Source organism: Peromyscus californicus, unplaced genomic scaffold, assembly GCF_007827085.1.
Source record: "Peromyscus californicus insignis strain IS unplaced genomic scaffold, ASM782708v3 Scaffold_20__1_contigs__length_68692818, whole genome shotgun sequence".
NCBI classification, from domain to species: Eukaryota; Metazoa; Chordata; class Mammalia; order Rodentia; family Cricetidae; genus Peromyscus; species Peromyscus californicus.
In genome coordinates this window covers 63,790,767-63,817,249 of record NW_026294503.1, presented here as the reverse complement: position 1 = coordinate 63,817,249, position 26,483 = coordinate 63,790,767, and the positions used below count along the sequence as shown (strand labels likewise).

General features: G+C 51.1%; 2 protein-coding genes across 10 annotated transcripts; both read right to left on the bottom strand.

Annotated features, from left to right (window-relative positions):
• Positions 1-602: 602 nt before the first annotated feature.
• Troap (trophinin associated protein) lies at positions 603-10,573 on the bottom strand. Of its 6 annotated transcripts, none has more exons than XM_052748892.1 (14): positions 8,700-10,573; positions 8,303-8,451; positions 8,012-8,204; positions 6,624-6,781; positions 6,401-6,538; positions 6,159-6,241; positions 5,726-5,781; positions 5,144-5,247; positions 3,102-3,188; positions 2,831-2,902; positions 2,275-2,397; positions 1,520-2,126; positions 902-1,095; positions 603-779 (listed from the first exon to the last, which is right to left on the bottom strand). In XM_052748892.1, the coding sequence occupies exons 1-14, from the start codon at positions 9,127-9,129 to the stop codon at positions 732-734; spliced, it is 2,442 nt and encodes an 813-aa protein (XP_052604852.1). In that variant the 5' UTR covers positions 9,130-10,573; the 3' UTR covers positions 603-731. The 6 variants fall into 6 exon arrangements, with proteins under 6 accessions (XP_052604852.1, XP_052604854.1, XP_052604853.1 ...); XM_052748894.1 differs by having other exon boundaries at positions 5,144-5,244; XM_052748893.1 differs by having other exon boundaries at positions 5,726-5,778.
• An 8,822-nt stretch (positions 10,574-19,395) lies between these two features.
• Positions 19,396-25,889, bottom strand: Prph (peripherin). Of its 4 annotated transcripts, none has more exons than XM_052748891.1 (9): positions 22,620-25,876; positions 22,217-22,277; positions 21,930-22,025; positions 21,303-21,470; positions 21,078-21,203; positions 20,735-20,955; positions 20,586-20,635; positions 20,322-20,401; positions 19,396-19,760 (listed from the first exon to the last, which is right to left on the bottom strand). In XM_052748891.1, exons 1-9 carry the CDS (start codon positions 23,168-23,170, stop codon positions 19,695-19,697), a joined length of 1,419 nt encoding a protein of 472 aa, XP_052604851.1. In that variant the 5' UTR covers positions 23,171-25,876; the 3' UTR covers positions 19,396-19,694. The 4 variants fall into 4 exon arrangements, with proteins under 4 accessions (XP_052604851.1, XP_052604850.1, XP_052604849.1 ...); XM_052748890.1 differs by having other exon boundaries at positions 19,396-19,763; positions 22,620-25,871; XM_052748889.1 differs by having other exon boundaries at positions 21,078-21,470; positions 22,620-25,889.
• Between the last annotated feature and the right edge of the window lie 594 nt (positions 25,890-26,483).

Here is a 26,483-nt window from a genome sequence, read left to right as displayed (position 1 = left end):
TGGGGACAGTGGCTGACCCTTTTTGCCTGATGCCCTTGAAGGACTCCCATGCCCGCTTTCAACCTCAACTAGGACATTGATCTATCCAGTTAAGCCTGGCCAGGCGTGCCTCTCCAGAGGGGGAGGAATGCAGCTTTCAGCTCTGATGTGGAAGGCTGAGTAGATTCTAAAGTTGGGTTTAGTGGGCCTGCCCCGGAAGAGAATTCTAGCAGTTTTCTCGCCTGCCTTTGTTATTGGTCTCTTTGTGGGTTTTCTTTTTGAGATGGGTCATAGTTTTTGGCCCAGGGTGGCCTCCAACTCTTAGGTTCAAGTGATCCTCCTGCCTCAGCTTCCAAGTAGCTTAGGGCCACAGGTGCCCAACTAAGAGTTCTGACCGAGGTACTCTAGATGAGGAAATAGTTGGTGGCCCCTGGAGTGAGACTGATCTCAGAACAGGCTCCACAGTTTCCGCTAACGCACTCAGGAGTTTGCTGAGAAGGTGGCTGGGCGGGCATGGGAAGACGGGACAGCTTCTGTAAGGAGCACTATGTCCCCTCACTGGAGCACACTGCCACCATGTGGACCACTGGAGAGCAACAGCAGCAGTGGCCCTATTGGGACACTCGGTTTACAGAAACTTTATTCAAGGGGAAAAGGGTGTTGGCTCCCAGTCCAATGGGCAGAGCAACAATAAATAAGACTAAAAAGGAAGGGATGGGCGAAGCAGAACAGAAGCTCCGTGGAGGCTGCAGTCACGATGGAGAGTCCTGTGGGGCCACAGAACCCACTGGAATGAAACACTAGAGAGAGAGAGAGACTCTGTCACGTTCCCTTCCTTCTTGGTAAAGGAAGCAAGGCTAGCCCCCAGCTCTGTCCCGTGGGTTTGCTGGGCAGTGTGGTCTGGCTGTAACTGAAGGCTCACCAGGGCGTCCTGCCGTTCAAGCAGCGTGGCCACAGGGTTGGTGCAGACCCGAGTGAGCCCAGGAGGTGGGATTCGGCTAGTGTAGAAGGCACACTCATCATCCAGGCGAGCCTCATGGAAGCAGTGGATGGCGGTGAGGCAGGCTCTGAGGCGCTGCCTCAGAGCCAGAGTTCGAGGGGCCAGGCTGCTGGGGCCTGGAGGCCATGGAGAATTTAGAGACCCTCTGGAGTTACAGTCTCTCCAGGGGCTGACTCTTCCCCTCCCCCAGCAGCACAGCCAGTTAGAAGCATGGGGCAGGAGAGCCCTTCAATGGGGGCCAGAGGAAAGAAAGCGTGGCATTGCCCGGGCGGTGCACACGCCTTTAATCCCAGCACTCGGGAGGCAGAGGCAGGCGGATCTCTGTGAGTTCGAGGCCAGCCTGGTCTACAGAGTGAGATCCAGGAGAGGCACCAAAACTACACAGAGAAACCCTGTCTCGAAAAACCAAAAAAAAAAAAAAAAAAAAAAAAGAAAGAAAGAAAGAAAGAAAGCAAGCACAGCATTGCCCAGTGCAAGGGAGGGCCCACTCCCAAAGACATGGAAGCTTTGCTTCATACCCTTTCCCAGCCAATTCCTTACCTGACTGGCCTGCTGGGGACCTCAAAGACTGGAGAGAGTGGATAGGGGGGCTGGCACAGAGTGGGCTTTGTGAAGAGAAGGTCAAGCTGGTGGTTGCTGGAGGCCTCTGACTGCAACAGGCCTGTGAGCTACACTTTGGATTTCTAGCTTCCAGAGAGCAGGCTGCCGAAGGTCTCAGCTCTATCCTAGGGCAGGCCCCAAGGGGTCCAGCCTGTCCTTGGGAATGAGGCAGAAGGGGTCCAGGCAGTGCCGGAAGGCAAGGCTCTGGGGGCTCTGGGGGCTCCGGCCCAGCTATCCAGCATGGTACTAGGGGCTCTGGTTCTGTGGTAGAGCTGGGCTGAACCACCTTAGTCTCCTCTCCAGGGCAAGCCTGTGGCTCCTCACGTTCTTCTGCAAGGTATGATCCTGTCACACCAGAGTGTTTTGACAGTCCGGGAAGGGAAGTTCCAGAATTGTGTTCTGGAGCAGTCAGAGTTCTAGAAATTTCAGCCAGCTGGGGCTGAAGTTCGGTCATCTCTAGAGCAGAGCCTCCATTAAGAGGGGCACCTCTGCCCACTGCCAGCTCCTCTATCTCCTGTCGCAGGAGCTGCTGTAGAACACTGATGCGCTGCGGTGGGAGAGAGCATCCCAGGGTGTCACCGCTGTGTCCACGGGGTCTCCCCACACTGTCGTCTCCCCCACCTGTCCTCCCGGCTCCCCCCGCCAGTCTTCTCATGGTGCAGAAGCCATCAAAGGTGCCGTCACTACAGGCCCACCTGCATCTTTAGCTCCTGGAGGTTGGGGGTTTTATTGGGGTGAGGGCCAGAAGTGCTTGCCAGGGATCCCTTCTGTAACATGCTGCGACCCTCCTGGTCAAACAGCTTTACAACGATCTGCTCCTGCCACACAGAGGGGAAGGGGGCGGGTGAGAAAACCAGAGTTAAGACGGGGAGACTGCCCACACCCTCTCCAGGAATGGGTCAAAGCTCTCTGGTGGCTCTAAAAACCAGGTATGGTAGTCCAGGCCTGTAACAGAGGTGATACTAGCTCTCAAGAAGCTGAGGCAGGAGAATCAAAAGTTTGAGGCCCAGGTTGGTGAGATGTTCAAACATACATACAAGAAATTTCTTCAAAGTCTCAGACTAGCAGAAGACAAGAGACAGAGACAGACAGACAGACATTCTAAACATAGGATAAGAAGGGCAGATGGAGAGGCAAGAGGAAGGCAGATTCTTTAGACGGTACACCTACCTCAAATCACAGGGCTGCCAACCCTCCAGGCCAGCGGGACAGCATCACAGACCTCAGTACAGGAAGGCTTTGGACACTTACCCAGGGCAGGGCAGGCTCTTCAGGGGAGCGATGAGGGGACAGATGAGGGGAGAGACCACTCGGCCACTGGGCCTGCGCCAGACAGGACAGGTCACCCATGGGTGGGACATAGTCTCCTCTCACCTGTCTTACTACCAACCCCCCACCCCCACAGTGCCTGCCTCCTCCCTCCTCCCTCCCTAGTCTTGGCCCCCACCCCCACAGTGCCTGCCCCCTCCCTCCCTCCCTCCCTCGTCTTGGCCCACACCCATTGCCTCCTCTGTTCTGTTACCTGCTGCTGAACTCTGGGTAATGATCGGAGCGGTGTGAAGTGGGTCTTCGACCAAATGTTGATCTTTTTCAAGGATGAATATGCGGTCTGGGGAGAGACGTGGGGGTGAGCGGGGCTCTCTAGCCAGACTCTTCTGCTCCTGCCCAGCCCAAGAGCTGTCGATACAAACCACAGCTGAGAGGCCTGGGGAAAGAACACCCTGAGCCCGTCTAAAGGTGAGGGGTTGGTGACAAAGGGTGACACTACATGGCCAGGCATGAGCTGGGCTACAGGGGCAGGAGAAGGGGTTGCGTGGGTGTCGCCATCGCCCCGTGGAGGAGAGAGGCAGGAAGAGTGGCCTTTCTGGATTCACCTTCCTATGCCTTGTTCTCCCCACAGCAGCAGAATATATATATATTCTCATGTAGCCAAGAGGCCGGCTTGGAACTTGTGATCCTCCTGCCTCTACCTCCCAAGGCTGGGATTGCAGGTGTGTGCCACCATGTGCAGTACTTGCATGGTGCTTTTAAGGGAAACCAAGTACCTCTCCCCATTCACACTTTCTCCCCTGGGCTTTCCATTCAGCCCACGAAGGAGCCAAGGAGTCACACTGGTGTGTTCCTTAGTCCCTCTCACCTGCTGCCACTGTGACTCATCACCTCTCCCTCTTTCCTAGGCTTCCATCTCACTGGCCTATTTTGCCGGCTCACAAGCACTAGCTGTATCCTCTCCCCAGGGCCTTCGCATCTGCAGCCCTCTTGGTTCAATAACTCTATGGCCTCCCCTTTTTATCTGTATGGTTCACGTCCTCAACTCCTGGTCTTCACTCATCTTCTCAGTGACCGTGCCCTAGTCAAACTATATTTTGTAAAAACAGAGTGATTAGCATCCCTTTTAAAAAACATTAAAAAAATATATATTTTTTTTAAATGTATGTGTAGGTGTGTTTGGGTGCCCATGAAAGCCAGAGAAGGCAGTAGATCCCCTGAGATGAGAATCATAGGCAGTTATAAGTTGGCCAATGTGAGCTAAGCTACCGGTCCTAAATATTAATCTATTATTAAAACCTACCTTCTAGTTTTGTTTTTTTGGTTTTTTGTTTTGTTTTGTTTTGGTTTGGTTTTGGTTTTTCGAGACAGGGTTTCTCTGTATAGTTTTGCGCCTTTCCTGGAACTCACTCTGTAGTCCAGGCTGGCCTCGAACTCACAGAGATCCACCTGGCTCTGCCTCCTGAGTGCTGGGACTAAAAGCCTGTGCCACCACCGCCCGGCACCATCTTTTACTTTTAAAGACAGGGTCTGGCTGCCTAGCCCAGGCTGTCCTGGAATTCCCTGTGGAGCAGCCCAGGCTGTCCTCTCACTTGCAATGCTCCTGCCTCCAGAGAGCTGGGTTACAGTCACGTACCACCATGCATGGCTCTAAACTACCAATTTATGACACCAATTTCCCCTCCCAAATCCTTTCAGTGACTTAAGTATTTAATTTTAGAGACACGGTATCTCCTCCTGACATCCTATATTTTATTTTATATTTTTGGGTTTTTTTGTTTTTTTTTTTGCTTCCCTCTTCTGGAATATGTATATTCTGAACCTAGAATCATGGCTGCATTCAAGAGCCAGTTAGTAAATAATTGAAGGAAATTGTTTTTGTGGGTTTTTCGAGACAGGTTTCTCTGTGTAGCCCTGGCTTTCCTGGAACTCACTCTATAGACCAGGCTGGCCTCGAACTCATAGAGATCCACCTGCCTCTGTCACCTGAGTGCTGGAATTAAAGGCTTGCGCCACCACCCCCTGGCAGGAATTAATATTTTTGATTGGTAAGAACTGGATGTGTCTAGGCCTTAGCACTGATTCCATGGTAACACATGCATGCCAGGCTGTCACCTCTCTCCCCAGGCCCCAGACACCTAATAAAGGGAGTCAGATCCACTCTGAAGAGGACTTGGTCCCAACCCCAGCAAACTAAGACCTAATAACATCCTGAGTCCCGGGTCTGCCGACTCTACCCCAGATCCAGTGCATCTCCTGAACACCCACCCCCACCCCGGGAGGGTCCCATCTCACCCTGGTGTGCGTCCTTTCTCCGGTCTCTCTTAATGGCACCCGTTGAGCCAGACCCAGTAGGGCTCTTCCTCCTTCACCCGAGTGAGGGACAGCCTCAGGTTCTGCTGTGAGGGGTAAAGAAGGAGGAGACAGGACATTTGCTGCAGCGTTCAGAACATCAAAGTCTACCCATTCAGCACCCTCTCAGAGCCCAGTAATATCTTGGCAAACACCAATCAATCCAAATGCCCCGAGTAGGCTGGAAGTGATCAAGGCTCCTAAGGGACTGGGACAGAACACAGTGGAAGTTCAGCTTTGCAGGGAGAGGGCAGGAACAGAGACACGGGACAGCTAGGCCCGCCTCTGACCTATGCAGGCGGTCTCGGCCCCTGTTCTGTGTGTATGAGTGTGTGTTTCTGGGATGTGACAGGCAGGCAAGCACTCCACCACCAACTCCCACTTCCTCCGACCTAGCCTCCCCGCCTCTCCGCCGCCTCACCCTGCTTTCGCTCCCTAAGGCCTGCTGACCTTTTTCCTGTCTCGTTCCTGGTGCAGCCAGTTAACCCACCCTTGCCTTTTTGTTCTAGATCCAGACACACTCACCAGGCTGAGCGGGGGTCTTCGGGAGCGATCTGGAGGGCTGGCTTGCTGACGTCCTGCTGACAGTAAGTACAACAGCCATCCCTGAGAGTCAAGCAAGGCTGGGCATTTGCTAAGTGCTTTACAAACAGCATCTCATGGCATTCTCACAACAGCCTCTAGTGGTACAAATGTTATCCTGGCCCGCTGTTACAGACCTCGGATACGTAAGACAAGCTTGGACGACTAGCTGTGGTTAAGGGTCAGGAGTTCAACTCAAACCCACTTATTGTCAGTTTATGCTGTAGCCAAAAGAAACAGCATCTCACCTGCCTATCCCTCTGTTCCTTCATATTAAGGCCTGGCTATGAAAGCCTGACCCCTGCTCCAGGGCCTGACCTGACCTGTTTTGCACATCCCCTCCTGGGCTGAAAGGGAATCTACACCCTCTCCTTACCTGCTGTTACCACATGTCTCTCTTCTTAGTTCCTGTAAACTGGGGCGAGTGGAGGAATGAAAGGAAGGTCCTGAAGGTGGATTCTGATCCAAAGCAAGACAGGAAAGCAGAGTGAAAAGTAGGCATCAAACTAGACACGAACCCCAACCCACCTCTCCCACAGAACCCATTTTCATCTTGAGGTACTGTCCCTGGAAGAAGTTTCTAGAAAGACTAAGTGTCAGCCCCTCAAGGGTACTCACCAGAGCCTCTAACCTCTGTGGGCACAAAGTGCGGCCTCGGGGTCCTAATCCCTCCAGTCTTGAGAAGCAGGAAGCCCTGGCAGGATCTGGTTGGTGGACGGGGGTCCTGGGAGCCAGGTATGCTGAAGACCGAGCAATCTGGGATGCCAAGAGAGGCTATCAACAAGAGCTCAGAATTCCCACCTAAGTCCACCCCAGCCTGGCCTCACATCCTTCTCATTACCTGGCCCCTCCGGGTGGTGCCTCCCTTGCTCCCTCGAACTAGTACTCTCTGAGCCAGACTGGACTGGCGCCCCAGGGGACAGCTCTTCACCCCCTCACCTGACAGGATGGTGGCCAGGGCTGCAGGGTCAGCGACAAAATCTATAGCCCCTGTAGCCTCTGAAAGGGAAGAGACAGGGTTAGAAGGAACAGGGGCAGGGGAGGCTGAGGGGCAGGGGACCCTAGCAACCCTGAGCAAAACATGTCCAAGCCAGGCCTCATGGTGCACACCTGCAATCCCAGAATTTAGGGTACCAAGGCAGGAGAACCAGGTGTTCAAGGCCAGCCTCCCCAGCATACAGAGCTCAAAGCCAGCCTGGGCTATGTAAGACCTTGAGAGATGGGGGAGGGAGAGATGGGGGAGGGAGAGATGGGGGAGGGAGAGATGGGGGAGGGAGAGATGGGGGAGGGAGAGATGGGGGAGGAGATCTTTCGATTGAATCTAGCTCATCAAATGTCTGAAGAATTTCATGTAAGCTACTACTCTAACCATTGGAGCAAAAGATAAACCAAGTTTTTGTCTTACAGAAGATATCACTGGGGGCTGGAGAGATAGATGATTTAGTGATTAGGAGCACACACACACTGTTCTTGCATAGGTTCCCAGCACCTACGTCAGGTGGCCTATAACTCCAGTTCCAGGACAATCCAATGGCTCCAGCCTCCGCAGGCACCTGCTCTCACACACACATACCCACACACACATACATAATTCAAAATAATCCTTTTTTAGGGGCTGGAGAGGTGGCTCAGCAGTTAAGAGTACTGGCTGCTCTTCTGGGAGACATGGGTTCTGTTTCTGGCACCCACACAGCAGCTCACAGCTGGCTATAACTTCAGCTCTAGGGTATCCAATGCCCTCTTCTGATCTCCATGGATGCTGTACTTACATTGACTCACAGAAAATGAAAATAAAATCTTTTAAAAACATACCTGCTATTGAAAAGGAAGGCGTTCAAGCTGAAATATGGACAGATTATAAAGAATCAGCACAACACTGAGCAAATGACCGTGACTGGGTTGCTGAAAAGGCTTCCACACTGTCTCACTGTGTAGCCCTGGCTGGCCTGAAACTCGCTATGTAGACCAGGCTGGCCTGGAATTCACGGAGACCACCTGCATCTGCCTCCTAAAGTGCTGGGATTAAAGGCATTTGCCACCATGACAGGCAACAGATGACATTTTGCTGAAGTAAAGGGATGGCTTCTTAGAGCAAAGAGCTTTCAGGACAGGGTCTAGGACTCTTACAGTATGCAAGAAACCAGAGGGTGTGCAAACCCCCCAAATCCCACGCTGCCTTTCCCATTCTCACTCAACCAAGTAGGCTATTCCCAGGCCTCCAACAGGTACCTGTCTGGGGGTGAGGCACAAACCCCACATTTGGTCCCCCAGAGCTAGGCTTGAGTTCTTCCAAAGGGTTCCGGAGTTGAGTGATCCCCCCCAATCTTTGTGATTTCTCTGTCTGGTGCGAGGTTTTCGGTCTGAGGCCTGCCGAGTCGATGAGCGGACGTTGAGTACTGAGCGGTGGTTTCTGGGCAAGTCTCTGAGGGGAACAAGAAACTGGGGTTCAGCACTGGGGTGCATTGCTAACGTGAGCTGCCTCCATGTTATTACTTTCTTCACCCATCCAGCCCCTCTTACCCTTGGATCTTGGTTCTCCTGGTCCAGAGAGCACGACTTGACGGATGAAAAATCTGGGCATCTTTGAGAGAGTACTGGAATCTTGCTAGGGGTGGGAGATACACCTCGGAGGAGGGGATCCTTCCTAGTGTGGAGGGTAGTCATGGCGGCTGTAATGGAGACGGGAGAAGGCAGACAGGACTGAGGACCAAAGCAAGGCATGGGGGCTGGTATCCCTGATTCTTCCACCTTGGTCCCAATCCATGCGCCTAGAGGCCCGCACCGGCAGCAAGGCCGCCGCTCCTGGGGCTGACTCCTCCAGACACGCCAAGCCTGCTATCTCGCCCCAGGACTCCAAACTGCTGTCCTCCCTAAGAACCGCGACAGGACTCATCCCCTCCGCGATCCCGTGCCGCACCTCTCCAGGCGCCCCTCGGGGCCACCTGGGCTTTCTCAGCCTTTTCGCCGATTTTCTGGGTTCCTGCTGCTGCTGCGGCTGCGGCTGCGGCTGCTTCCCCAGTTTGTAAAATACGCCAGGCTTGTGATTGGCCAGTCCCCGCTGACGCGGGGTCGCGTGACGTCACGCCCGGCCATCCAATCCGCAGCGGCCGAAGGCGGGGCCAGAGACGGAGAAGTTGTCGAACTGCTCTCTGGCTGGGAAACAAACTGACCGGCTCTCTCAGCCAATCCGAGAGCGGAGCGCGAGCGGCAGGATTGGAGGAAAGCCAGGGAGGATGCAGTTCCGAGGCCCGGGAAGGCGAATCTGGGCTGCAACGGGCATTATCGTCCTCTCGCGAGACCTGGAGCCAGCCAAGCAGGACCGCGGGATTGTGGGAAGGGGTGGTCATCGAGTCCTGTGGACCATACTGTGAACGTAGCGGTGCAGGGCCGGGGCTGTTCCGGGAAGCGTGGGCACGGCTTGCGGGAGATGAGGAACTGCCCCAATGGGCGAGAGGGCCGGAGGTGGCTGCGCTGAGCACAGCAGGAACCAGGAGCCAAGGAATCGTTTGTCCCCTCGGACCCCACAGCTTGGTGGGTGTGGTTAGACGCGGTGTGGCTGGAGCCCGGTTGAGCAGCCTTGAAGGGCTCCCCCCTCGTGGCTGGGGTCTCCGTACCTTCAGGTCGCCTTTCCCTAATCTGGAGAGAGGGCTCACCTGCTGCTCATTGGCATGCAGGTGTGAGGCTGCTGGATGGAGATTGGAAAGCAGACAATGTCTCACCCCGACCCGCACACACAGAATCTCACTCTATCCCAGACGGGCCTCAAACTCGCAGCCTCCTGCCTCAGCTTCCCGTGTGCTAGGATTGCACGCGCCCTGCGTAGACAACAGTTTGAAGTTTAAAGGACGCCGATACACAAGCCAGGAACATAGGCGTTATTCGTTAACTGCTTCCGGACTGCCCCTTCCATACCCCATTTCTTTTCATGCCTACAGACTTTGCCTTTAAGCATTTTTTAGAATTCAGCTGTTTAGCCATATAAAGTGGTGTGTGCAGAGGCAGGCGGATCTCTGAGCTCCTAGGTCATCAAGTCAGATTGGAAGCATACTCGCTAAAAAGCGAGTATTAGGCCAGCCTGGATTAAATAATGAGACCCTGAATTAAAAATAGAAAGACTATCTTTTTTTGTTTGTTTTTTCCAGAGACAAGGTTTCTCTGTCTAACAGTCCTGGCTGCCCTGGAACTCGCTCTGTAGACCAGACGGGACTCGAACTTACAGAGATCCACCTGCCTCTACCTCCCGAGTGACTTAAACTGTCTTAATATATATATATATATATATATATACACATATGTTGAGATATAGATGGATGACATATATATAGATTTATGTATCAGCTATTTCATTATCACCACCTTAGTCCACCACATTTATGTAGGGAATCGCAATTATCTTCCAAATAGTCTCCTTGCCCAACCCCTCTAGTCTTTGTTTATTTTAATATGTTTATTGAAAATAAATTTTTTTTTAAATTTATTTATTTATTATGTATACAGAAGAGGGCGCCAGATCTCATTACAGATGGTTGTGAGCCACTATGTGGTTGCTGGGAATTGAACTCAGGACCTCTGGAAGTGCAGTCAGTGCTCTTAACTGCTGAGCCATCTCTCCAGCCCGAAAATAAATTTTTTATGCAATATATTCTGATAACGGTTTCCTTTCCCCAAAAGCTTCCCGGATCCTCTACACCCAACTCCATGCCCTTTCTTTCTCTAGAAAATAAACAGGCTGGTAGTGGTGGGCTCAGGAGACAGAGGCAAGTGGCCTGCAGAGACAGGGCAGTTCCAGGACAGCCAGGCCTGCACAGAGAAACCCTGTCTTGAAAAAAAAAGAAGAAAGAAAAAGAAAAGAAAAAAAACAGGCAAACAAAACAAACACACCAGAATGAAAAAGAAAAGAAACCAGAGACAGGTAATACCTGGGGGGGTGCTCACCAACCTAAGACAGAGCACCTGTGTGGCCTGGGCAGGCGTCTCCATGACAGGTAAGGTGACCTGCTGACGTCCCACGCAACCTAAGTCAGAAGCTCATTTTTTAGTAAAAGGACCTGTAGGATCCTGGCCCCCGTTTTGGGTAACTGTTGCTTTGCTGGCTGACCTTGACCTTGATATCCTCCCTATGCTAATTCCCTGCCGGATTCCACCCTCCTGAATGCTGAAGGGAAGTTCCTTGTCTGTGTATCCTGCATAATGGGTGTTAACAGCTTAGATGCAAGATTGTAAAACATCGGAGCGAACTTCTGCCCTCCTGGGTTCTCCCATTGTGCCGTAAGCCTGTATTTAAGACCTCTTCCCTCCTTCAATAAACAGCATTCGGCATTAAAAAAAAAGAAAAAGGCCTGGAGAGGTGGCTCAGAAGTTATGAGCACAGACTCCTCTTCCAGATGTCCTGAGTTCAATTCCCAGCAACCACATGGTGGCTCACAACCATCTGTAATGAGATCTAGTGCCCTCTTCTGACCTGTTGTCATACATGCTGTATACAAAATAAACAGATAAATCTTAAAAAAGAAAAAAAGCTTTAGAAGTGCACACACACACACACACACACACCCCACCCATAAAATCACAAAATTGGAAACCATAATATACAAACAAAAAACAAGTTAGACAAACAATGACCAAACAAAGCAATATGAAACAAAAAAATTTACATAGATATCATTGAGTTAGTTTTGGGTTGGCATGGCCCACCCCTAAGTGTGGTTAATATACCCAGTGAGACTCCCTTTGGGAAAACTAATTTTTCCTTTCCAGGTTGTCAATTGGAGATAGCTTCTTACTTAGGGATTGGAGCCCGTGTCCTCTTCCACCTCTCAATGATGGAACCCAGTCTGGCTGGAACCTGTGCAGGCCCTGTGCATGAGGCTCAGTTCCTGTGAGTTCTGTGTGTGTCAGGAAGAAGCCATTGCCTTACAGTTTTCAGACCCTCTTACAGTCTTTCTGCCTGCTTTTCTGAATAGTTCCTTGAGCCCTGGCGGGAGCCTCCAGTCATTCTGTCTACGTGAATCCATTCTTATGGTAGCTAGAGAAATTTTTCCAAAATGCAAATCTGGTAACTGCTGTGCCTTGGTGACTAACACACTCACACCTAACCTTTTGTGCCATGCCACTCTGCCCCCTTGCACTCTGCCTTTTGTGAGGAGAATCCTTGAAAAGAAGCTGTGTCCACGAAAGCTAATTAAAACTTCAATGACTGAAGCCGTTGGAATGTTGGAGCTCAGAAGCTAACTACAATTTCTCTGAGGCCGTGTTTAGCCCCCACACAGAGCCATTGCTTGCCCACCTACCATCCAAACTACAGGAGGAATGTATTAAACTTGTGGGATGTATTAACAAAACCCAGTTCTCCACCCATCAAAGAGCTAAAAATGCTATTAGGTGCCATCGGAGGCCTATAGTTGAGATTCCCTTACATGGGCTAACACACCTTTCTGATATTTCCACCAGTGTATTTTTATTTTACTTAAGATTTATTTTATTTGTGTGTTTTGCCTGCATATATGTATGTGCACCACATGCATGTCTGATGCCCACAGAAATCAGAAGAAGGCATCAGAGCCCCAGGAACTGGAGTTATGAATGATTATAAGCCACCATGTAGGTTCTGGAAATCAAACCCAGGTCCTCTACAAGTACAAGAGGTGCTCTTAACCACTGAGCCGTCTTCCAGTTTCCACCCGTGTATTTTTAAAATGTCTTGAAGGGCAGGTTGTGGTAATGCACACCTTTAATCTGGACGTAGAGGCCTGCAGGGTCCCTGTGAGTTTGAGGCCAGCTTTGTCTACATAGCCAATTCCAGGCCGGCCAAGGCTAGGTAGTAATACCCTGTCTCAAAAGTGAAATAAAATGCATTAAAAAATAAAATGCCTTGATTTATAACTTACTTTGTTCTACTCTTGTAAAAACACCATGCTTTCACCTTGGAATAGTGGAACTTGGGGTAACCAAATGCATAGTCATTAGAATTTGGAGCCGGGCGGTGGTGGCGCACGCCTTTAATCCCAGCACTCGGGAGGCAGAGCCAGGCGGATCTCTGTGAGTTCGAGGCCAGCCTGGTCTCCAAAGCGAGTACCAGGAAAGGCGCAAAGCTACACAGAGAAACCCTGTCTCGGAAAACCAAAAAAAAAAAAAAAAAAGAATTTGGAACCAGAATAAACTACCTCTTACTGTCTTTGAGTTTGAGACCTGTGTTTTTGCATTGACACTAATTCCATGACCTCATCTAAGTTCTCAGGTCTGTCATACTTCCCCTAGTGCCTCTGGAATGCTTCCTTGCTCTCATTTTGCCTAGTTATGCCTCCAAATTAATATCCATTGTTACATCTTCAGGGAGGCTTTCCTGGAGTCTTTCCACACACAAGCTGCCTCAGTCTGCGAAAGATGCCTTGGTTACCAGCTCTCTGTACCCTCTGAGCTGTGTGACAAACAGGTTATGTGTTCTTCGGGTAGTGTTCATTAACTTGGAGCATGTATGTAGCTCAGTTGGTAATTATACATTCATCAATGAGAATACAATGAGTATTAAACTCTGCCTTTCCTGATAGAAGGTGATGAGATGCACCTCTATTTCAGTGGTTCTCAACCTTCCTAATGCTGTGACCCTTTAATACAGTTCCTCAGCCGGGCGGTGGTGGCGCACGCCTTTAATCCCAGCACTCGGGAGGCAGAGCCAGGCGGATCTCTGTGAGTTCGAGGCCAGCCTGGTCTCCAAAGCGAGTACCAGGAAAGGCGCAAAGCTACACAGAGAAACCCTGTCTCGGAAAACCAAAAAAAAAAAAAAAAAAGAATTTGGAACCAGAATAAACTACCTCTTACTGTCTTTGAGTTTGAGACCTGTGTTTTTGCATTGACACTAATTCCATGACCTCATCTAAGTTCTCAGGTCTGTCATACTTCCCCTAGTGCCTCTGGAATGCTTCCTTGCTCTCATTTTGCCTAGTTATGCCTCCAAATTAATATCCATTGTTACATCTTCAGGGAGGCTTTCCTGGAGTCTTTCCACACACAAGCTGCCTCAGTCTGCGAAAGATGCCTTGGTTACCAGCTCTCTGTACCCTCTGAGCTGTGTGACAAACAGGTTATGTGTTCTTCGGGTAGTGTTCATTAACTTGGAGCATGTATGTAGCTCAGTTGGTAATTATACATTCATCAATGAGAATACAATGAGTATTAAACTCTGCCTTTCCTGATAGAAGGTGATGAGATGCACCTCTATTTCAGTGGTTCTCAACCTTCCTAATGCTGTGACCCTTTAATACAGTTCCTCAGCCGGGCGGTGGTGGCGCACGCCTTTAATCCCAGCACTCGGGAGGCAGAGCCAGGCGGATCTCTGTGAGTTCGAGGCCAGCCTGGGCTACCAAGTGAGTTCCAGGAGAGGCGCAAAGCTACACAGAGAAACCCTGTCTCGAAAAACCAAAAAAAAAAAAATACAGTTCCTCATGTTGTGGTGACCCCCCCAACCATAAAATTATTTCATTGCTACTTTATAACTAATTTTGCTACTGTTATGAATTGTAATATAAATATCTGATATACAGGAGATCTGATATGCTACCCCAAGGGTTCACAACCCACAGGTTGAGAACTGCTGCCCTAGTTCATTTGCCTCCATATTTCCAGTGGTTTGCAGTGAGTGTTTATAAAGTCCTAAATCTTTGCTGAGTAAGTTAATGGATAAATGAATAAATGATTGAATGGGTGCATGGAGAAACAGGGAAAACCTGTAAGAAGTGATATCCTAGCTCTTGGAAGGCAAAGGCAAAAGGAACGTGTTGAAGACTAATCAGGGCTACAAAGTGAGACCCTGTCTCAAAAATATGGGGGTTGAGTGACGTGCTTGTAGTGCAAGCATGAGGACCACATAAAAAGCTGGGTGTGGTGACTCATGCTTCTGATCTCAGTGCTGAGCAGGCATAGAAAAGGAGATCTCTAGGCCTTGCTGATCAGCCAGCTTAACCTAATAATGGAGACCTAGGTTCTATTGAGACTTAAAAAAATATATATATTGTCGGCAGCAATAAGTTTGCTGCCTTAATCTTAAATGCCCTTTTTTGTCCTGTCCCAGTTAAGCTGTGTTTGCATAAGTTGTTTGTGTGAAAATGTGCAGTTGGGTTCTTAAATATATATAAATTACAGCCATCACACTGGCCCAATTTTATGTTCAATTGATACATAATAATTACACATATATTTGGGACATATTTGGTGGTTTTAAATGTGTATAAATTTTGTGGTGATTTAATTATTTAGCATACCCATTAAATATTATTTATTTGGAATGAGGCCACTCAAAATCTTGTAACCATTTGAAATACGTGATTTTTTAAAAAATGGGTCTCACTTTATAGCTCTGGCTAACCTGGAACCCACAGAGATTTGCCTGTTTGTTCATCCAGAGAGCTGGGGTTCAGGGAATACACCACTATGCTTGGCCTAAAATGTACCATGCGTTATATGGTGTTGGAGAGATGGTTCAGAGCTTAAGAGCACTTGTTATTTTTGTGGGAGGACCTAGCATTCATGGTGGCTCACAACCATCTGGAAGTCTGGTGTGGTGATATTTTGTTGTACTCTAATAAAATTTGCCTGAAGATCAGAGGACAGAGCTGCCACAGACTTAAACATAGAGGACAGGCAGTGGTGGCACACACCTTTAATCCTAGCACTCTGGAGGCAGAGATCCATCTGGATCTCTGAGTTCAAGGCCACCCTGGATTCCTTGAGATTGATCCAGTGTAGGAGAGAAGCAGAGCCAGGCAGTGGTGGCACACACCTTCAATCCCAGTATCTGGGAAGCACACACGCCATCAATCCCAGCACTAGGAGGTTTGAGACAGGAAGTGAAATGGCTGGGCAGAGAAAGGCATATAAGGCACGAGAAGACAGGAACTAGGCCCTTTCGGCTGAGGACTCAGAGGCATTCAGTCTGAGGATGGAGATCGGCTAGGTGAGAAGTGGCTGTGGCTTGTTCCTTTGTCTCTCTGATCTTTCATCATTTACCCCAATATCTGGCTCCAGATTTTTATTATAAGACCATTTAGGATTTGTGCAACAGTCTGGTTCCAGGGAATCTGATGTCTTCTCCTCACTTTCCAGGCATCAGGCATGTACATAGTGCATAAGCATGCAGGCAAATAAAAAAAATGAAGAAGTCATTAAAAATTTTTGAAGAGCGGGCATGGCAGTGCACACCTCAGCACTCTGGAGGCATAGGCAGATCTCTGTGAGTTCCAGGCCAGCCAGACTCTACATAGCAGACTCTGTCTTAACAATAACAAAAAGAAACATACTTTGTTAACTCTAGTCACCAAAATCTGTTCTTCCTCTCTAACAGTAACATTGCCGCCAATATTTTTTTTTTAAAAGATTTATTTATTTTATGTATACAATGTTCTGTCTGCACATATCCCTGCAGGCCAGAAGAGGGTGCCAGATCTCATTACAGATGGTTGTGAGCCGCCATGTGGTTGCTGGGAATTGAACTCAGGACCTTTGGAAGAGCAAGCAGTGCTCTTAACCTCTGAGCCATCTCTCCAGCCCGCCGCCAATATTTTTACTTGATTTTGTTGAGTTGTTTTTCTTACTATTTTTTTAGGGGGGAAGGCTTTAAGACAGGGTTTCTCTGTGTAGACCGGGTTGTTCTGGAACTCACTCTGTAGACCAGACTGCTCTCCATCTCAGAGATCTGCCTGCCTCTGCCTTCCAAGTGCTAGGATTAAAGGTGTGTGCCCCCACCACCCGACTTTTTTCTTATTTATTTATTTATTGGTTTTTTTGAGATAGGATTTCTCTGTGTAGCCCAGGCTGGACTCGAACTCACAGAGATCCACCTGCTGGGATTAAAGGTGTGCCCCACTACCACCTGACTTCTATTATTATACAGAATTGTCTACTTTATTAACATTAAGAACAAACACCGGCCAGGCAGTGGTGGCCCACATGACTTCTTCCTAATGCCTCCTGTTAGGTGGTTCCCATTCGAACTTGACCTGATTGAAACATTGTCTGCCAGATTTCTGTCCTATAAATTGCTCTGTTTCTAAAGATTTGTTGTTGTTGTTTTCGGTTTTCCAAGACAAGTTTTCTCTATATAAGAGTCTTGGCTGTCCTGGAACTTACTCTGTAGATTGTTAGGGGATATTATTTTAAGATGTGTTACTTTTGTTTATGCTGTGAAACATTTATTCAATGATGTAAAGATGTGTTGCATTATTTTATGTTGTATTTGTTTAACTCTGTGAAGCTGTGTTACTGTGCCTGTCTAAAACACCTGATGGTCTAACAAAGGGTTGAACAGTCAATAGTGAGGCAGGAGAAAGGACAGTCAGAGCTGGCAGGCAGAGAGAATTAATAGAAGGAGAAATCTGGGAAGAAGAGATCTAGGAGCGAGAGAAGAAGGAGGACATCAGGGGCCAGCCACCCAGATACACAGCAAGTCACAGAGTAAAAAAGAAGGGTAGACAAAACTAGAGAAAGGTAAAAATCCAGAGGCAAAAGACAGATGGGTTAATTTAAGAAAAGCTGGCAAGAAACAAGCCAAGCTAAGGCCTAGCATTTATAATTAAGCCTCTGTGTGTGATTTATTTGGGAGCAGGGTGGCAGGCCCCCAAAAGAGCAAAAACACCAACAGTAAATCAGGCTGGCCTCAAACTCACAGAGATCCACCTGCCTCTGCATGCACCACCACCGCCCAGCAGATTTATTTATTTTTATTTTATGTGCATGGAATTTTGCCCTATCTGTGTGCCTGGTTACCTCAGAGGCCAGAAGAAGGCTATGAGCTACCATGTGAGTGCTGGGAACTAAACCACAGTCCTCCAGAAAAGCAGTCATTGCTCTTAGCCTTCCAGCCATCTCCCCTCCCCCACCCTGTAAATTACTCTTTACTTTGTTAATTAGTAAGAATAGGGGACTGGGGAACATTGAGATTATGTAAATACTACATTACTCATCAAACTTACCTCTTATCAGAATGAAGCCAAGAATTGTTATCTAAACTGTGGACTACTAACCAGTCATTATTATTATTATTACTATTATTGTTATTATTATTTGATATAAATTGTCACTATGCCTCCCAGGCTAATCTGTGTAGCATATCAAATGCCTTGAACCAGTTAGGGAGTCTCTTGCCTCAATCACCTAGGGCTGGGTTACAAGAGCGCACTAACTACCACACCCGGCGAACATTGCCTGTTCCCACACTCAAAGAAAGTTCTTTGATCTGGTTAGAGAACTTACAAGAAGTTGTCTTCCACTTTGAGTGTGACTTGATCATGTTGGGTTGTTTGTTTGTTTGTTTCGAGACAGGGTTTCTCTGTGTAGTTTTGGAGCCTGTCCTGGATCTCTGTAGACCAAGCTGGCCTCAAACTCACAGAGATCCATCTGCCTCTGCCTCCCGAGTGCTGGGATTAAAGGCGTGCGCCACCACCGCCGCGCCGCGCCGCCGCCGCCGCCGCCACCACCTGGCCTTATTATTGGTTTTTCAAGACAGGATTTCTCTATGTAGCCCTGGCTGTCCTGGAACTCACTCTGTAGACCAGTCTGGGCTTGAACTCATAGATATCCATCTATCTCTGCCTCCCAAGTACTAGAATTAAAAGCACTCCAAAAATTCTACCAGGGAATTCCTACAACTGATAAACACCTTCAGTAATGTGGCAGGATACAAGATTAACTAAAAAAAATCAGTAACCCTCCTATATACAAATGATAAACGGGCCAAGAAAGACATCAGAGAAACATCACCTTTTACAATAGCCACAAATAATATAAAATACCTTGGGGTAACTTTAACCAAGCAAGTGAAAGGTCCGTATGACAAGAACTTTAAGTCCTTAAAGAAAGAAATTGAAGAAGATATCAGAAAATGGAAAGATCTCCCATGCTCATGGATAGGTAGAATCAACATAGTAAAAATGGCAATCTTACCAAAAGCAATCTACAGATTCAATGCAATCCCCATCAAAATCCCAACACAATTCTTCACAGACCTGCAAAGCACACTACTCAACTTCATGTGGGAAAACAAAAAACCCAGGATAGCTAAGACAATCCTGTACAATAAAGCAACCTCTGGAGGCATCAACATCCCTGACCTCAAGCTCTACTATAGAGCTATAGTAATAAAAACAGCTTGGTGTTGGCATAAAAACTGACATGTGGACCAATGGAATTGAATTGAAGACTCTGACATTAATCCACACACCTATGAACACCTGATTTTTGACAAAGAAGCCAAAACTGTACATTGCCACCCCTACACACACACACACACACACACACACATACACACACACACACACACACACACACACACACACAGAGAGAGAGAGAGAGAGAGAGAGAGAGAGAGAGAGAGAGAAAGTCAATTAAAACGTCTAGTAAGATGGACATAGTCACACATATCTGTAATCTCAACACTTGAGACATTGAAATAGGATTGAAAGGTAGTTCAAGGCTAGCCTGGGCTACATACAAAGATTTTTTTTTTTTTTTGTTTAAGTTGAGAAGGAACAGGGAGGTTTGAGAAAACGCAACAGGACCCACTGAATCATGAGCACCAAGAAAATGAGTCAGAGAAGAAAGGACCCCAGACAAATACAACGGAGTTTCTCTCAGTAGCAGTTTTATTTGATTCAGAGTGAGGCTCACTGGCCCACCCCACTGGCCATGGGAGCATCCTTGAACAGACCTGTTGTCCTGGGTTTCTTCATCTGCCTCTTACAAGGACAGGAAAGCTATGGGTCACATCTATGTGTCAGGGCAGGGAGAGGCCCAGCCACGCTGCCAGGCTGCAGCTTGGCTGGGAGGGAATCATGCTGCATGCAGAGAGGGGCTGGATGAGCACTAGTGTTAGGCCTGGAGCTATAGAGTAGGCTTGGGTCAGGGTCCGAGCTCGGATGAGGGCTCAGTAGCTGTGAATAGAAGACTTGTCCAGTTCACCGTGCTGTTCCTTCTGGGACTCTGTCACCACCTGCTGGGTCAAGGCACACAAGGATAATTCAGCACCCCCCTCCTTGGGATCGTGTTGTGCCCCGGCTGTCACAGCTTGCTGAGGTTACAGTTTATCCCCTCCTTTGCCTTATCTTGGTTTTTTAAGTCACGGTGTCTTTGTGTAGCCCTGGCTGTCCTGGAACTCACTCTGTAGACTAAGCTGGCCTCAAACTCAGGGCTGCCTCTGCATCCTGAGGGCTGGGACTAAAGGTGTGTGCAACCACTACCTGGCTATCCACTCATCTTCTGTCTGGTGTCCCTCCCTGGATCCGAAGATAGAGGAACTTGTCACACAAACTTTACAACCTGAGTTTGATCCCTGAAACTCACAGTAAAGAGAGAGAACTGACTCCTGAAAATGTCCCCTGATCGCCACATGAGCACATGGCACAGGTGTGCACCCCCCCACACACACACACCTTCTATCTGGCGTCTCTCCCAGGAACCATGTACCCTGAACACCCTAAGATCTGCAGCCAGGCCAGATCAGGTCCCAGAAACATTAGAAATGGTGGGTCCCAGATCAAGGGATTTGTCTCACCTCCCCATCCCGGGTCTCAATAGTCCTGATCAGAACCATCTTCCGGCTGTGGCTGTCCTGGGGAGCTTCCACCTCAGGCACTGGAGAAAACAGGAGAGAGGACAGGGGAAGGTTTGGGATTCTCTCCTTTTAGACTCCCACCCCTGAAGGCCAGGAACCTCACTACTCGAGGAACAGGAGTCAATCCCGGATGAGAGTGGGCAAAGCAATCAGAGCAGAAGTACAAAGGAGATGCAGGCTGGAAGCCAGACATAGAGGACTCACCAGTCGTCTTTAAACTTAGGGAGGCAAAGGAATGCACCGGCACTGAGATCCTGCGGGCAAAGCACACACACACACACAGCCTGGTTATTCCCTTCACTAGGCCCAGTGCCCTACCATGCCTTCCCTGTCCCAGCAGCCGCGCCACTCACCGGCTCTCCTCTCCTTCCAGCAGCTTCCTGTAGGTGGCGATCTCGATATCCAGGGCCATCTTGACATTGAGGAGCTCCTGGTACTCCCGCAGGTGCCGGGCCATCTCTTCCTTCAGCTGTCGAAGCTCTTCCTCCAGCCGCGCAGCACCGGCTTGGTACCCTCCAGCCTCCAGGGCGAACTGCTCCTCCAGCTCCCGCAGCTGTCTGAGCAGCGCCTCGTTCTGGGGTAAGGGAAGAAGAAGGGGGCCCGTCGGAAAGTCCTTCAGCATCCACCCACCGGTCCAGGCAGCAGCAGCAGCAGCAGCAGCAGCAGCAGCAGCAGCAGCAGCAGCGGAGTGCTCACCGTGCCACGCAGCCCGTCCACCTCGCACGTCAGGCTCTGGATCTGACGTCGGGACTCGTTCATCTCCTGCTTGGCCTGGCGTAGGGCCTCGTGGTTGCGGTTGGCGGCGTCCGACAGGTCAGCGTACTGCGGCGTGGTAGACAGGTCCGGCTGGGATGCACGCCGTTCCCAGTGCCTCCCACCCCCAGGAACCCGCCCCCCCAGAGTCCTCCCCTGCTCTCGCACTTTGGACTTATACCACTCCTCTGCCTCCTGCAAATTCTTGGCCGCGATGTTCTCATACTGCATACGGATGTCCCTCAGCGCAGCCGTCAGCTCTGGCTTCACCGTCGCCTCCACCTCCACCTGCTGCACCTGCTGGCTCTCCATGCTCACCTGCAGGTCCCGAAGCTCCTACCAGCCAGGAAGGGTGGAGGTTGTTAATAGAAAAGAAGAATGCCTAGCCGGGCATGGAGGTACACGCTTGTAATCCCAGCTTTCGGGAGGCCGAGGCAGAAAACTCACTAGTTCAAGACCAATCTGGGCTTTGAGACCGTGTCTCAAAATAATTAAATAAATAAAATTTAAAAAAAATTTGAAGTGTGTGGGGCGGGGAGGCACTTGCATAAACAGAAGGGGGCGCTAGGGAGTGCGGCGCGCCCAGGATTCTGAGACCTGAGCCCGGGATGCCCCGAGGCCCGTCGTCAGGTTCAGGGTGTAGCTACCCCGACCGCCAACAGGTGGCGCATGGGTGGGAGTCAACCCACCTGTAGCCCGGGCAAAGGGTGGGGTTGTCATCACACCGCATGCCTGTGGTCGCCGCCGCTGCAGCGAGGCCTCTCCCAAGTCTTCCCAGACACCCCGATCACCCACCTCTTCGTGTAGCTTCTTGAGGAACTCAATTTCATCCATCAGAGACTCAATCTTGCGCTCTAGTTCTAGGCGGGACAGGGTGGCGTCGTCCACATCCTTTGTGTGTGGGAAGGGGGGGGGGTCGTCAAGAGAAAGAGAAAAGGCTCTTCAGGCAGAGGAAGGGCCAGGCCTTCCCTGCCTGCCTCGGAGACACGGAGTTGCCTCCCCTAACCCACTGATGCCACCCCCCTGGAGTCGCCGCTGGGGGTGCAGATGGGGTGGTGGGACTCGACGTGGCCCCCACTCACCTTACGGAAGAGCACCAGGTTGTGTTCCGCGTCCTCCCGCTTCCGGGATTCTTCTTCTAACCTGGCAGGCGGAGTGGGGAGACACTGAACTGCCGGGTCACCTCCCAGCCCTCGGGCCACATGCAGCACCCCGCCCCCATCTGCTCCTGCAGCTGCCCTGGACCTCAAGCGAGGGATTCAGCCCGCCCGTCTAACGGGCTGGGAACAGGGGGGGGAAAAGTCCCCTTAATACTTGGCCACTTCTCCTAGGCGCTCCGAGCGCAGTGCCGGGAGGGGGCCGGCCAGGATGCTGCGGCACCGGCTGGGGTTGGCCAGCCCGGCCACGCCCTGGGGCTGTCGGCTCCCAGGGGAAGAAAGGGAGGAGCGGAGGGAGCGCCTGGCAGGCCCTGCCCTGCCCTCTGACCTCTGCTTGAGCGCCGCCAGGTCCTCCGCCAGCGCGTCGCGCTCCACCTGCACCCGGTCGCGCTCCCGGCCCAGCAGCTCCAGTTCGCGCCGCAGCTCCCGCAGCTCCTGCTGGCACAGCTGGTCGGCGCGCGCCGGCTCCTGGCCCCGGGCTTGGCTCAGCTCGCCGCGCAGGGCTGCGTTCTGCTGCTCCAGGAAGCGCACCTTCTCGATGAAGTTGGCGAAGCGGTCGTTGAGCTCCTGGAGCTCCTGCTTCTCGTTGCTCCGCGTGGCCAGGAACTCCTGGTTGAGGGCCTCGGCCATGGAGAAGTCGAGGCGCTCCGAGGGCAAGCGCAGGGCCCCCGCGCGAGGGGCACGGAAGCTGCCCAGGCGCGCCGAGGAGCTCGGGGACGCCGAGCCCAGCAGGCGGCTGCTGGAGAAGCGAGAGCTGGACGAGTAGGAGTAAGCCCCGGGGGACAGCGAGGGCGGCGGCCCGAAGGTCCGGCGGTACGAGGTGGAGCTGATGCTGGACCGGAGGCCCGAGTGATGGCTCATGGTGGCGGAGGATGGCATTCGGCGCTTGGCAGAGCTAGGCCGGGCGGGAAGGAGCCGCAGACCGATGCGGGGCAGCTTTATAGCCCTGCGGTCTCAGGGGGGTGCGGGAGGGGGGGGCACGACAGCTCCTCCCACTGGCCTGACTACAGACGGACTGTGTGGGGAGGGGGATGCCCCACCCTGCAGAGCGGCGACACCACCCCTTCCCTCTCCCGGTTGCTGGCACCCGGCCTCCTTGATTCCCCCTTGTTGCTGGCAGAGATCAGGGATGTGACAAGCAGGATGGAGGTGGCCTAGGGGGTCCCAGCATGACTCCAACGCTGGAGCCTAGGGTGGGAGGACTTGACTTGACCCGGGGTGCCCCCTCAGAAGAGGAGGTAAAAATTAGGGAATAGGAGGGAACTGAGGTTAAAGGCAAGCTTTTGGCTATGAGAAGGGAGGTAGGTGGAGGGAGAGCTAGCCTGGCCTAAACCGGGGAGTTTGTACCTCCTCCTGTCTCCTGAAACTGGGGTTCTTTTTCACCTGTTGTCAGCTGCCCCCCTCCCCTCCGCGCCTGCTCCTTGACCACAACTAAGAGAAATAGGGGACAGGAGGGCTGAGGCAGAGGGGGCTGGGGAAGGGCTTCTCTCCGCCTGCTCCCCAGGGCACGGTAAAGGGCTGGTGGTTGGCGCCAGCTCTGCAGCTAATGGACTGACCAGCTCCCCTCCCCCCTGCCCTTGTCCAGCAGAAGTTGCTTGCTGCTGTTTCCACCTTAAAGACACAGCCCCCAAACTTGGATTGAACACCTGCCTCAACAAGGTGGCCACCTCACAGGGGGTTGAGGGTGTCGGGCTCATAGGTGTCTGCCAGCTCCGAGGCTGAGGGGAGTGCACCTGTGGTGTGCAGTCCATCTGTCTGCCTTTACCGGATTCTCTCCCCCTCCACTCTCACTGCGGCTCAGTCACAGGTCTTACGGGAACCAGAGGAATTCCTGAAGTAGGGAGGGGAGGGGGGTGAGGGGTAGCAGCTGCCAGGGCTGAGAGACAAAGAGACTGGCAGGCACCAGTCTCCAGTGCTGAGGAAGTTCAGGTACCCAGAAATGGTGTGGATAAAGGGAGGTGAGATGGGAAGGGTACTCACCCACTGTGCCCTGAGAGACAGAGACAGAGACAGAGATGACAGAGAGAGACAGAGAGAGAGATCTCCTCGGACAAGTCCACACTCAGATGCCTTTTAACCACTGAGCCACCTTGTAGATCCTACAAATATGTATGTGTGCAGCCTGCCCCAGATGCCTGCGTGTACAGACATTACACAAATACACAACTACACCCCTTACACACACACACACACACACACACACACACACACCAGTTAGCAAGAGGGCTGGTATCGGTCTTTGTATGTCACGCAGCTTGCAGAATGCAGACACAGGCTGTCCAGGAGTGGACAGAGGCAGTTTGGATGCTCTGAAGGAGAAAGGATGCTGAGGCCTTTTAGGTCTGTTGGGAGCCATGTGTCTGCTGCCGCTAGGGACTCTGGGACTCTCAAGCAGGACAGGTCTACCTCAGATGGGTCATGGGTGTGAGAGAAGCAGGTTTGGGGTTCTAGGCTGGACACCTGACTGGGATAAGGAGGGAGGGCGGCTCCCTGCTGGCCAGCTCCCTCATACTGCAGGGCAGAGCTCCCCCACTTCTGTGTGTCCTCTGAGATGGGCCGGAGCCAACGCCCAGCCTGAGCGCTGGCTTACATCCCTAGCCTTCCTCTTCTCTCCAGGCCCCTCCTTCCTTCCGGGCTATTAGTCTCTCCCAGCTCAGCTGCCAGGCCCTGCTCCTTGATGGATCTAGCTTGGTTGCTAAGGGAATGAGAAAAGGATGTTGGGAAGAAGAGAGGACAGGGTGAATCAGAGCCAGGGCCTGCCCCACCCCAGCTCCTGGAGTGGAGAGGGGTAAGGTTCCATCTGGGCTGGGATAAGGGGTTGGCAGGTCAGAGGTGAGGTTTGGGAGCCTTGGTACCACGGCGCTTCCTGCTGCAGTCCTGGGCTCTGAGAAATTGCTGCCATTGGTTCAGGGCTCCGTCCAACCCAGACTCCAAGAGCAAATGATGAACCCTGGAGACATGGAGAGGGCAAGGAAGGCCACCGGAGGACCAGCACCAGCATTGGGAGCCGGTGGCAGGCCTGTGCCTTGGAGACCAGAATAACTGAGGTAGGGGCTGGACAGAACAGGGGAGGTCCTGACCCGGGGAGCTACAGGTGAAATTTCTGTCCACCTCTGCCTCTTGCTTAAGCCCCCAGCTCAGGGGAAAACCTCCCAGTAGGGCTCTGCTAGGGTGGAGTGAGGAAGGGCCAGCCCGTGTGAGGGACACAGCCAAGAAAAAGCAGAGGAAGTTTCGTGCCTACTGACAAGCAGCCAGGCCTGGGGGCTCTTGGAGGAGAAAGACAGATGATAAAAAGTCACAGGTACGATTAGTCTAGCTGCGTCCCTTCCACCCCTGCCTGCCACAGAGATTCAGCCTCAGTGTTGGCCTTCCTTCCCTCTCAGTAAAGTGGGGGTGATAGCCTTGAAGCTAAAACCAGTGCTTCCCAACGTTCCTAACGCTGCCACCCTTTAATATGGTTCCTCGTGTTGTGGTGACCCCCAACCATAAAGTTATTTCGTGGCTACGTCCTAACTGTAATTTTGCTCCTGTTATGATCATAATGTAAATGTCTGATACACAACCCTTGTTGGGTCACGACACACTGGCTGAGAACCACTGGACTAAATGAATAACTATATGTGTGTGCTTATCACATACGCTGTAAAAGCTGAAAAAGTAAGTTGGTTCTATTGTTTTTATTGCTTCTGTCATGCTGCCAGCCTCCGGGGCCAGGAGGATCTGGGCTTCCTTTGGATTGGCCTCGCTGGTGGCTAAGAGCAGTGCTGGACCCCAAGTAGACAGAGCCAAGTACCACTTCACTGATGGCTGGAGAGGAAGGCAGGCTTGTCCTTCCTTAGTGTGTTGGGGCTCAGGACATGGCTGTTCAACCTAATGAGCAGTGTGCTTTCGGGTTTATTGAAGGGGTCACCCTAGTTTCTTTATCCATAAATGGGAATGCTAATAATAGCATCTACTTCATATCATTGGGAGGATTCGATGAGCTATAAAATGTAAAGCACTTAGTGCTTGGCCAGGGTTTTTATTACTGCTCCTTCTGCTTCCGTGGTTGGCCCGCAGGATTATTGAGAAATGGCCGCATGCATGCGGGGAGTTGCAAAAAAAGGTGAGTATTGAGGCGTAGGTTACCAGCAAGAGTGTCAGTCAGTTATGTGCTGTGGACCCTTTCCTGGGTGAGGAGAGGTAGTGTATA